The 12,765-nt window shown below is 35.8% G+C and overlaps 1 protein-coding gene across 3 annotated transcripts in view; it reads left to right on the forward strand.

The window, feature by feature from the left end:
* The window catches only part of LOC105452538 (suppressor of lurcher protein 1), a 222,279-nt gene that overhangs the window by 92,804 nt on the left and 116,710 nt on the right, over positions 1-12,765 (forward strand). For all 3 annotated transcript variants that reach the window (XM_011693729.1, XM_011693731.1, XM_011693730.1), the window contains 2 exons: positions 7,862-8,018; positions 9,867-9,926. In XM_011693729.1, coding sequence (XP_011692031.1) covers positions 7,862-8,018; positions 9,867-9,926 — 217 coding nt within the window. The remainder of the gene's footprint in view (positions 1-7,861; positions 8,019-9,866; positions 9,927-12,765) is intronic.

Consider the following 12,765-nt stretch of genomic DNA (forward strand, 5'->3'; position numbering starts at 1 on the left):
CAGTTCTCTACTTCAAGTTACGTACTGTTTCGTTTTACAGGTGTTATCATCTTAGAGTTAATTAAATTCTGGCAACGCAAAATTCAAGGGTGTGGCGAATTTTTAATCATAAGTTCCCTGTATTAAACTTTTTTTATTAAAAGAAATTAATGAAATATTGAAATATAAATAATATAGTACTGCAGCTGGTATTGTGAAATAACAAGGTTAAACGAATCATAAAGCTGATAAAGATATTATGTCAAATATACATTATTATTTTGGTATAAGAAAAATCTTTTCAACTCGTTCTTTATTGGCAATAAAATATTGAAATAAAAATAAGAATTCATGTCATATGTTTGCAATAACAAAATATATTGTTTATTCACTGTAGGTAATTTAAATTATAATCTGTCAACTTTAAAGTAGCAATTTATAACAAAAAGGAGACATTTTCCGTTGCTCCGTGAATCCCGAAAATCCGAATGCAATCCGCTTAGAGAAATAAAACGTAGCATCCGCGTATCGATTACGTTGGCTTCTTTCCGCCCGAGGTGTAGAGAACTCAGACATCACGACCGGTACCTTTTTCGTTCAAAGCGAGAAACTGGGTCAAGCGAAAGTGTCTGCTTTTATTCCCCGGTAACGGAGAAATATATATGAAGATGAAATAGCGGACCTTTGTTGGGCGATGGGCGTTGACAAAGCACGAATAAAAGATTGCTTTGTTCATATTTTTACGTATATTTTTCGCTTGTAAGTTCCGGAAAACAAGGCGCAGCGCATACTGACACATGAGCGAGATAACGTTTCTGCTTGTTCCAGTTGATAAGAGAAATCTTTCAAGATTCAATCGTCTGTACGTTCAAACGGGTTGAATCGATGTTGGACGAGCGAAATGGTGACGAAGGAAAGGCAGATTGATCGGAAAATGCTATCGTCTCGTTGTCATCGATATTCCACCGCGAAACGTCTCTTCTTGCTGCCGTACTGTGACAAACATTTATTTTTCACATAATAGTTTTATATCTCCCAAATTAATAATTTTCTTTGCATTTATTATAACGCGTTTTAATATTTTTATTTTATGAGCGCTTTATTTTTAATTATATCATTTTTACATTTATTTAGTTAGCTCATTCTTACTATAACTTTATTATGTACTATTAATTTAATTAATATATTTTTATATTATATTAACTTAATTAATATACTTTTATATTATTTAATTTTGCTCCTGCTGATGAGAGACTATCTGTTATCATAGAAAATAATTGCCATTTTTGTCCACAATTTGTGTGTGTGTGTGTGTGTGTGTGTGTCTACGTACAAGTGAATATCTTCACATCTCAAATCTCTATATGTATTAACTTTACTAAAACGAAAAATTGATGAAAGTTAAAAGCGAGTCATCATTCGACTGATAACAAAGTATCGATTCGCTTGTCAGTAACTTCCGTCCGGAGAAATTCTCTTTCCTTTAGAACAGCTACTTTCTGATAGAAAGAGATCGAGTTCCCTGCTTTCTTTGTAATTCTATTGCGAAGCAGTCGTCGAGTATCGGATATTGTACATAGCCGTGCATCGTACAGGACGATCACAGCAGAATGATGTATCGATCGATCGATTGAACATTTTTTATCTGAGAGATAACGGTGTGAGGATAATTCTACGACCTCTCGGTGTCACCGCAATCAAGGTTTCCCTTTGGTTTATTTTTATCAAGAGCGTCTCTTCTGTGCCAGGCGAGTAACAGGGATTTTAAGCCACTTTTATGTTACTTTAATCTTGTTATTTCACGGTATGCTAGATCTTTTAGCATAATTACACAATGTAGGTAATACGATATTTGAAATTAATTTAAAAAAGATATTATCTATATAAGAGATATAAGTCTGCTTTTTAAATATATTCTATTGTAAGTTTAATATATACATATATACGGACTTTTTTTACAAGCAACATTTTTGCTCGTTTCAGTATTTCAGTATAGCAAATTGCTAGTTTTGCTTTTAATTACGATATAAGAAGTAATCCAATAATGAGAAGCAGGAGGAAGAGGAAGACAGCAAATTGAAGAAATAAATATAAATGGCATGTAATAAGGTCAAGATTGTCGAAGGAAAAAGTATCGTGCAAATGATGCTTTGAGAGAGGGTCGGTGGAGCTATTATATGCGACATAGTCGAGTGAGATGAAGATACGGGACCCATCATCCCGGGCAAGCGTATGCACTCTACTAAGCAGCTTCTTCTTACGCCACCAGAAAGCAAGACACGGCTACATTGTGCGCTCAAAGGCTTCTTTACATAGGCTGCTTTATTATAGTTCAATAAAATAGGATTACTTAGCTACGCTACGGTTTATAAGAATTGTCGGCTTTGCTATACGCTGCACCAAGCTGTAAAAAGGGAATCGACTCTTGCCCCATTCTGATTCTACATGCAAAAAGCTCACAAATAGCGAGAGATATTATTGTTGGCGTTATAGAAAATTAAATGCAACGATGAATTTTATATCAATATTTGTGTAATAATGTTGATTTGACTTTACTTTGGACGCACTATATATGTTTGACCTCTCTGGAACATATACGTTGTATAATTTAAGATGAATACAGAATAGGAATTTATTGTTAATATATGTATAGCTGAGTTTATATTTGTAAGAAAGTTATAAGCAATATAGAGTTAAAGTACTGGTGAATTTAACCTGTTACTACTGGGATGGGTGCGCGAGGATTGTTTACAAGAGCGCGCATCTCAAGCTTTGCTCGGTACCGCGACCTGATGTGTACTTGTTTACCTTTTTATCCGACAATGTTCTTTGCTCTGTGTGTGAGCGACAGTAGTCGTCTCTATCTGTTTTTCCCAAAAATGAAAGAATTTAAGAAACGACTTTTTTATTAGTTATTGTTTTTTCGCAAGATCTAGCACATGTTAGAAAATATTCTGCAGGTTGTCATTATTTATATTACTTTCTTAACAGAGATCAGACTTCACAAACATTTTGCCGCGCCTTTTATATAACTAAAGTCAATTATTCATGCGAAATTTACGGGAAGCATTTAAATATCGCGTTTATATTCTCGTTAAATTCAATAAAATATTTATTATTCAATAAAATTTTTGTAAAAATGCTCGCTATACGTGATCTCACGCGAACGGAATATGATGAATTTGTAATTTTTCTCACAGGAGACTTGCGATGAACCTCAAGATTTCACGATGTGGTTACATTTACGAACCATACAAACGCAAGCCTCTCGTGCTTTCCCGATTTAGTTTGTGTATGCTTTACATATCTATGTTTGTGCGCAATAACTCTACGCTCGCGGAAAATTTCACATGGCTATGAAGAAATCAACAAGACGGTACGCAAAGACGAGACCAAAGAGAATTAACGTTGAGATGAAAGTAAATGATGTAAGACGCTAATGTAAAATGCTACACACGATCTTCAGTGCACTGTAGTGAAAACGAACGCAAGTTATTGATCCCCTTTGTACTCGACCGTCAATAAAATTCTACACTTAATATTCCTTTCATATATTTTCATTCATGAACTTAAATTTCTTGAAATGGTAAAATTGAATCTATGAACTCCAACCTCATTCATAATTTATCACAAGATATATTATTAAGATAATTAATCATGGAACTTTCTGTTAAAATATTAAATACCATGTAATTATGGAATTTATTACAATTACTATGATTAATAAAATTAACTTATAAAACATAAAATTATATATATGTATGTACGTTGGTTTTTATTATTAATCTAAATCATTTCAAGTTTTTTCGATGTGTTACGCTTTTACGATGTGATAGCTTTTATATGTGTGAAATTGTATTATTAAAATAAATATAAAAATTATGCAAAATTGTCGCACAAATATAACGAGTGCATCTTACTGATTGAAATGCATTGAAAGCTTCGAAATGCTGACTCAAATTTCAATGTTATTCAAGCTAGGAATTTCAACTTCCGAACAAAGCGTTGAGACGTAATGTCACCGAGAATACGCTTTTGTTTTTGTTTTTTATTTCCGTCTACATTTTCCGTCCTACCTGCGAATGACCGAGGATGTGATGTGAAATTTTATGCATCGGCACCGGGCTATGCTTGTCACCTCCGGCGCGGGCTGGTCTATAAAATATTCAGATAAGATCTGTCGGTACGCGGTTTCACCTTCGGAAGCTTAGCGTGTGCACGCGTGGGAAATAAAAGTGCGCTCTATGGAAATTGGAAATCGACGATGCCAACATCGACATATACTTCCGTAAGGATTTTAATTTATCATTCTTGCCCGAGATTATTCATTAAATTAAAAGAAAAACCGTTTTAATGCAGATTATATGAGGTTGCACAAAAAAAAAAACTTATAACGTTCGTAACAATTGTGAAAAGTACATAAAAAAATAATCTCATAATTAGAGAAAGAGTTATTAATGCCAGTATTTTATGCGATGAAGAACATTAATCTGCACAGTAACACATAAAAAATGTAATAATAGAAAAAACATGAGAAAATTAAACATACAGCGCACCATTTTAAAACTACGTGATCGTAATTCCAACGTGAGATATGACTTTGAGAGAGTTTTGACTTGGCACGAGACTCGTAATTGGGACTGGTATCCCAATGGAGCTGTTTCATAATTCAAACGTATGCACGGCTTTTCCCGATAACGCAAAAATTTGAAATAAATCAGTGTCGAAAGTACAGCGCGCATTAAATACATGTGTGTGCATCGGAAAATCACATCGTTAATTTCAACTATATATGACAGTCATCTTATTCTTCTTTCAATAGATTAACGTTACAATAACGCAAACGCTATACTGACAAAATAAGTGTTCACTTTCGAATATTGAGCAAAAGAAATATAAGAATAGCGTATAATTTAACTAATTTACATAAAATGTGATTGCGATTTTTTTATTTGTTGTATACTTCCATTTTTGTGAATGTTATTGAAAGTGGAATTATTTATTGTTAAGAGCATATCTTATTATTTCGAGAATAATGTTTTACTTTTCTTGTATTTAATACTTAGCTTTCTATCGTAACAGAATGTTCTTGCAATCTACAACGTGACGTTGCGCCGTAAGACGAAGACGTCATCGTGTGCTATACATGTACAATTTTCATGAAGAACGTTGTGCGCCCCATTATTTCTGTTTATTTGGTTTATAAAAAGAGCTTTACCAAAGATTGGAAATTTAAAAATGGAATTAGTATGATTGTTTGATCAGAAAAACATAGATGCAACTTAAAAATAAAAGCACATGCAAAACTGCAGATATGTTCCTAATAATATTTCTCATTTTGATTGCTTATTGTTTTATTAATTTTTTCTGTCTTATCTTGTTTATGAAAAATCGAAGGAATTCGACATTTAATCTGTATTCTCATTGTTCCATGTAAACTACACTTGTCTCGCAAACCACAACGTGCAGATGTCGAATATCAGGACGATATCAAACGTCCGGCACACGTACAATTCCCCACGAGAGATACTATATACGCATGAATGTATGTGTAAAGTCGATCATACAGTCCCAGAACACACTGACGTTAAACTTCGAATAGTTCCTCTGAACCCCGAGAAAAAGAATGATGAGAAAGTAGAAAGAAAAGTGTATTTAAAAACTGAACGAAATTAATCAATAGTTCTAATTTACAACGAAAAAAGTGCATCTTTTTTCTAAGAAAAACGTAAAATTTTATACTTCTTATAGATTTACCATTATTGAGAGAGTGAATATTATAAAACTATCAGCTTATAGGCATATGAAATATATTAATTGAATATCGATTGGAAAACATCATTTGTCATCAGTTTAATTTTTTTCATGCTCTCGTCTTTGTTATTAAAGTTTGAAACATAATTTTTTTCGATATCTGAAATTTGCAAACAATTTGAAGAATAGATTGAGTTTTATTCGAAAATTAAAAATCTTGTAGCAAAAATGACGTAAGCATTATTTTATACATTTTATATATAATATTTCAAAACAATCTTCATTAATATCACATAGCAGATGAAATTGCGGTGGTTCTTGTCCTATGCTTGTGTGTGTTTTACTTCGCACTTGGAATGGCAAACGATGATAAAAATTGCTTTCCCCGGAGAATCACTTTGATTAATTTTACTTTTTATTTTATGCAAAGAATTCTGTTAATTGTAATTAAATTAAAAATTCATTCAATTTAATTCTTCATAATTTTTAACGACAAGTATTTTTGTTGCTTCCTTCATATATAATTATTTTACAATTGCAAAATCAGGAAATTAGCAGTAGAAGAAGTAATACAAAGTATTATTGAAATATATACAACTTCTGTAACTTCCATTGTCACGTTACATTCATATATTTATAATTTACTTTTTCTTCCATTTTACATATATTAATTCTCGGATCTCAATGCCCCGATAGCATATTGGAGGAGGTCGACAGATCGTTATTTTATAATCTAATTATGCTCTTCGAATATTATAAAGTCCAACGGAGCACCATTTATCACGATAATTGATCGAGTATAATGCAAACGTATATTGGACTCTCTTGACTGCTATTCGCATTACTTACAATAGGACTATGCCGATGGGCGTGTTAACGATTAATTCATTCTGGAATTCGACATTTCCTTTACGGAATCTCTTCGCTGGCAGATAGATGCGGCCGACGACCTTCTCTAACCTCTTGTTCGTTTTTTATCTTCCGGAAACTACCGCTTTTTCCTCTCGCCTTTGTTTCAAGCACAAAAGAACGATCTCGGGTATTCTGAATTGCGCGAGCCAGCGCGGCAATGTAATTGCCCGTACATATCCCGTAGAAATCGTGGAATTTAAAAACGGTACGAGTCCTTTGTACGCACACGAACGGTGATAATTCCCTGCGTTTTTAACAAAATCGGTCAGCACTGAATTTCCCTGCCGATGTCGTTACCATGCTAACTCGCGTACTCGAGATATTTGTACATAGTCCTGAACGTACGTCGAAATCGCTATTGCACAAATATCCGTTATATGTGGGTACATGGTTATTGTTTGGTGTTTTTTTTTTTTTTTTTTTTTTTGAAACATGCGCCAGCTACTCTACAAAAACTAACGAGGCGAGTGATTGCACAAACAAAAAAAAGATTAGGATTAACTACGATTCTGTGCATTGTACCGTTATGCATTTTTGTTAATCGTAAGCAAGTAACGATACTCAGTTATATTACCAGTCATTTTGCCATGGCGACGCGTTTGAAAGAAGTGTGGGACGCGCCACTAGTTAATCAATACGTAACGGATTCAGTAGGTATATTTGCACGCTCTAAGGATACACGTTAGCGATCGTTAATTTTATTTCATCTCGATTCCCATTTCCGCGAGAGATAGGTTTCAAATAGGATTTGCTCTGCATCTGTTCTGATGTTTATCAATAGCTTTTTTAAAATAGTGAAAAAGAAAATTGTAATAAGGTTAATTAGGAAAATTTTTACTGTAATAGAATACATAAAGAATTCTACTGAGAAATTGTAAATAATTAAAAGCGAGTCGCAAGAGATAAGTTTTTTGTCAATTTATAAAATTATTCCATACTTTATTCATGCGCCATATATTTTCGTTTTCAGAAACGATTTTAGATAACATTATTTTTTAGCTTGTAAAACAATTTGCTGATCAAATGCAGATTTTATTTCAACAGTTTTAGATATAAATTGAATGAACTAACAAGTCAGAAAGAACTAGGGCAAAAGCGATAGCTTTGACACAATGACAACTAAAACAGGATGGACAAGTCGGGACACAGTCGACAAGTAGACATGTCGGAAAGTCGACGACGTCGTAACGTGATCCTCATCTTCTTTTTGTTCCAGGTTTATTTGAGATGGACGGTCTGCTGGTGCCCGGCACGATGTGCGACCACGAGTTTGTCAGTTCGCAATCGACGCCTCAATACGGACGATTTTACTCGCCGCGGTACCCATCCTCCTATCCGAAGAACATCCGGTGCTCCTACCTCTTCCGGGCAAGGTAACTAATCTGACCTACTCCTGAGCCTCCGCGCGCTCTGTTCCGGGGCAGGGGGAGGGAGGAGGGGTCTAATCCATATATAATGCATCTCCGCTGCTAATCTCCGCCGTCGCCATATATCCACTGCTTTAGCACATTTAATGACGACAGTCTGTAATCCTGCTCGCAGTTCATTAACACCCATCCTCTAATGTATCAGAGGACGTTTGATCATATCGGACTGAACATATTTGTTTCGCACAACGTTCAAGAAAAGAAGATTTAATTTCGCGTAGATCACTAAAACTCGGCACACTAGTTTTGGATAGCAAGTCATGTTGCATTTTGATACTACCGCGCTTCTCTCATCATGAAAAATTTTCCGGCTTCCTACTCACCTCAACTTTCGTCGTTCCTCATCTCAGTTCCTTGTTACGTGGCTGCCGAAAGTTTACGTTCGTTCTGTCCGCGCAAGCCGTTTCGTAGCGCAGCGGCATAAAAGCTGTATTCCCGCGCCCTGCTAGCGAGGGAAAAACCAACAAGTTCTTGACATGATCCCTTGCAGGAAACGTTGCTATTCTCTAGCCAGTCCCACGAAACAACACCGAGACTAGACCTCACCACGATTTGCGTATGAAAATACAACTCACGCAACCCATTGTTAACCAGCAAAACGTTAACAAGCGGTAATATTAATTTATCAGAGTACAGAGTAGGAAAAAAGTAATATTATATTTTCTCTCTTAAATTTAGAATATCTATCTGCAGTTTATTTATTTATTTATTTAATAAGATTTCTAGTTTCGCGCTATTATTCATAAACGTCATAGTTCACGTTACGTATTTGTTACACGGTTCATCGAGTTTCGTGGATGTCTGATCTATGTACAACGATCAAAGGAAATAGTTAACGGAGTTGAGTCAGAACGTCGCTCAATCGTGATGAATTTAATCGCGGCGCCAGGCTAGTACGCGCCGCGCGGATGTGATTTCCGTAGTATTGTGGGTTGCTGCTTAATTACAGTAATTGTATCAAAGTAGCGTGTGCAACCCTATATGTCTAACAGTTATGTCAACGCAACGCCGGCCGCTATGCCAGCCGCTATAAAGCCGGCGGATACGTATACATGTATATACACGCGTGCAGTCTATCCGCTAGATATTCATGACACTCGCTCTATATTAACGTACTACACTGTTCTTGATGGCTCGATGTCCTTTGTCACGCCATGATCTCGCTACAAGTGAGTCCTCCAATGATTAGTCATGTATTAAGAAGAAACGTGATGGAAATATATTCAGCTTTGCTTTTCAAACGGTTATACAAGCATTCTTTTACAGTATTTTTACAAAGACATTTTTTACTTTTATATATATATATTTCTATTATTTAACGTTTTTTTCGCAAAAAGATTTGGTCCCGTCACATTGTTCACATCCGCCGCCGACGTCGCCGTCGTCGTCGTCGTCGTCGTCGTCGTCGTCGTCGTCGTCGTCGTCGTCGTCGTCGTCGTCGTCGTCGTCGTCGTCGTCGTCGTCGTCGTCGTCGTCGTCGTCATCGTCGCCGGCGTCGACGTCGTTTTAACAAATTCATACGCTAGGTGCGCTTATAATGAAATTAATTACAGCTCTCGCCCATCTTGTTTCATTAGTACCGCGGGGAACAAGATAAACCGCGCTCGTGTACCGCCGCGCAGTACTTACCGCTCGGACGAAAAATGCATGTAATAATATTTCCGTATTCATAAAAATGCAAGCTTTAATATCGCGAGTTATGTAGCGTTTACAATGGCCTTCATACAGTAGTGAGTGGCGTTATAACGTATTCATCTAGGAAAACGCAAAATAACTTAATTAATTGTATTTCAGGTTGAAGGAGAGAATCCGTTTGGTTTTTGAGGAGATTTCTCTGCAGAAAGGAGATCTGAGGTGAGTGTTATGTTTTTACTTTTAATTTTTTCTAATGCAATTCGAAAAACGTGAAATACGCATTGTATCGATCGAGAAATAATGCAAAGCAACAAATTAGATATTGTCATCAGTTGTCTGAGACATTTTCCAAGCGCGCCATTTCAAAATTTCTTCCCATCATAAATGGTTTACAAATTTTTCCTTCCGGCGCATCCCGAAGTTGATAGATTTGCGGGAGCAACGTTCGGTGCATCCGTGGGAAAAAGTTTGCCGTACGTTCTTCGCATATCCCGGATAGAAATTGAGTTCTGCAAGTTGCGAAAGAGAAAAAGCTAGGGAGATTTAGCGGGAGGGATCAAAGTCGTGAATTCACCAAGTATGACCGAGGCTGCCTCGTCTATGTAAAAGATGCGCCATTAAGCCCCGTCGGCTGGTAGAATGGCATTGGCGCGACCTGTCGATTTAAAACTTTGAAACTGCCGTTCGTGCGGCGTGTTGAAAACAGCGCGTAACCGAAACCGCGAGAGAGATGTCCGGATGGACATAAATGGAGTACGAACGTGGAGACACGTCCGCGAATAGCGGGCTTTCCATTCATGTGATAATTACAGTTTGTACATTGGTTTTCGTACATATTGATTTATTTCTAATTTAGCGATTATTAAAGCATGTTTCAAGAATCTGCTTGTTATTGAGCTTGTTATTTTTACATCATATTTAGTCTGATGTTTGTTACATTGTATACGTTACAAAAAACATATGTTACCTTTGGAAAGAGTATTGAACATTTTGTCATGCTTTCTATATGTATTCAGGATATTTCAACACCTTCGAGATCCCTCCCAACTCCCATTGCACTTTCCGGACCAATAACCCTACAACTCGAGACACGTAATGAAAGCCGCAGGGCTGTTAAAAACTTTAAGACGCGTTTGTACACACTTATACGATCGTGCACACGTACACGATTGCCAAAGGCGACATCCGTTCGTGCAATTTTAAGAAAAAATGGTTCAAGTTGAAATTACGAGAGTATTCAATCGTTACTGCCGAAGACGGACACATTTTTATAGCTTTAGTAACAAATTTCATTGGTTTCGCCAGCGTAATCGTGATTTTATTTCTTTAATATTGAACAAAACGTAAAAATATCTCTCATTGCGGCAAATTATTATATAAATGTAGTTTATTTAAAATTTGATAAATGACTCATAAATTAATTTATCTTGAGGCAAAAAGAATGATCAATTTTTTTATTTAAAAATTAAAATTACATGTAAGACAAAAAGAGTTTTCTTAAATTTTAACATGAGAGTATTTATCGGAGTCTATTGTAGGACTGAAACTATTGTGAAGCAAAATTTTCTATTAATTATCTCTTCTCTATAGCAGAAATCTGCATGTCGCCACTGAATCATTTTTAACAACTTAAGCACGAGATATTTTTCTCGCCGTACAAATTATGGAGCATGTACTGTTTTCCTGGAATATGTGGTAAATTTTAAGTATTTGTGCCGCGAATTTCTGGTACGCTAATTGTGAAATACGACGTCTGTCAGTTATTAACGTTTAAGAGTTAACGAGACGAATATCAGAATCACGAGAGTGCCGACGAAACTTTTCTATTTAAAACTTTCTCTTCCGATACAGCCTCGTGTATTCGATACAGCTCGAACAGTGTACGTCAGTCGGTGCGCCGGCAATAGCTAGCAGATGGATTGAGCATGCAATGAAGGACGATATATAGTTGTCCATCCTCTTAATTTTGTATATTTATTTTTTAATCTAATTCCGTAAATACTAAATACCTATAATTAAACAATGCGTTGCTACATGCGAGTTATTTCATCTGTCATTCTTTTTACACGAGTATCTATAACTCGCGGAAACTCAAATCCTTCAAATTATCTTGAATTAATTCCAAGTAAAATCTCTCTATAAACTCGCGGCAATCGTAAAAGTTACTCTGCGCTATCTGGGGATTTTATCGACTAGGTGACGACACGAATAGATAATCGGCGTCGATTGGCTCGGCTGGCTAGGTAAAACATTTAGGTCGAGGTAGCACGAGATAGAGATTCGACACTTAGGGAGGAGTAAAGCCAAACGAACCATTAAACTAATCAAACGAACTCGTTTGAATGTTTGTCGAGGAGCGGTAATGACCGTGGACGTCGCGTCGTAAACGTTGTCCCCCCCGCTGCCGAGAAACATTGATGCAGAATTTTGTTGCTGATTCATATTGCCGATGGACGACACGTGAAAAACTTAAACAATTTCAAAGATCGTGTTTTTTGTTATTCTTTCTTTAGAATATCCTCTCCCCGTTTTTTCTTTGTCCTTTATGACACTTTTTATTCTAAAATTTTTTTCATGCGTATACTCTTTGAAATATATTGTAAACGTAGATAATTTTTTTATATTTTTATGTAAACGAGCATATATTAATATATTCGTATATAGATTCGTATATAGATAAGTTTTTTCCTTATATTATTGGCTAAAAATTTATCGTTATTGGAATCGTATATTACAAGTATATGCACGAAAAATGTCATATATAAGTGAATGAAAAGAAGCTATATATTTGGAGAGATATCTATATTAATTTAAAATTTCAATGAAATGGTAATATTCAGTAAAAAGATAGGCTTGTTTGCGTAGTAATGTTTTTCACATTGACCAATGAACGTGCGAGCGAACGATCGATCGACGGACGAGTTTGCTGTAATTTAAACGCTGCTGTATACGTATTGAACCTCCTACGTTTTATGAGCGTTCCATGTGCGTGCCGAGAATAATCGCGGTCGTTAGATATATCTCGTTACGCTGCGCGAAGAGCGTTCGTGAGTTGGTC

The sequence above is a fragment of the Wasmannia auropunctata genome, unplaced genomic scaffold (assembly GCF_000956235.1).
Source record: "Wasmannia auropunctata unplaced genomic scaffold, wasmannia.A_1.0 LD336030.1, whole genome shotgun sequence".
In the NCBI taxonomy this organism is placed as follows: Eukaryota; Metazoa; Arthropoda; class Insecta; order Hymenoptera; family Formicidae; genus Wasmannia; species Wasmannia auropunctata.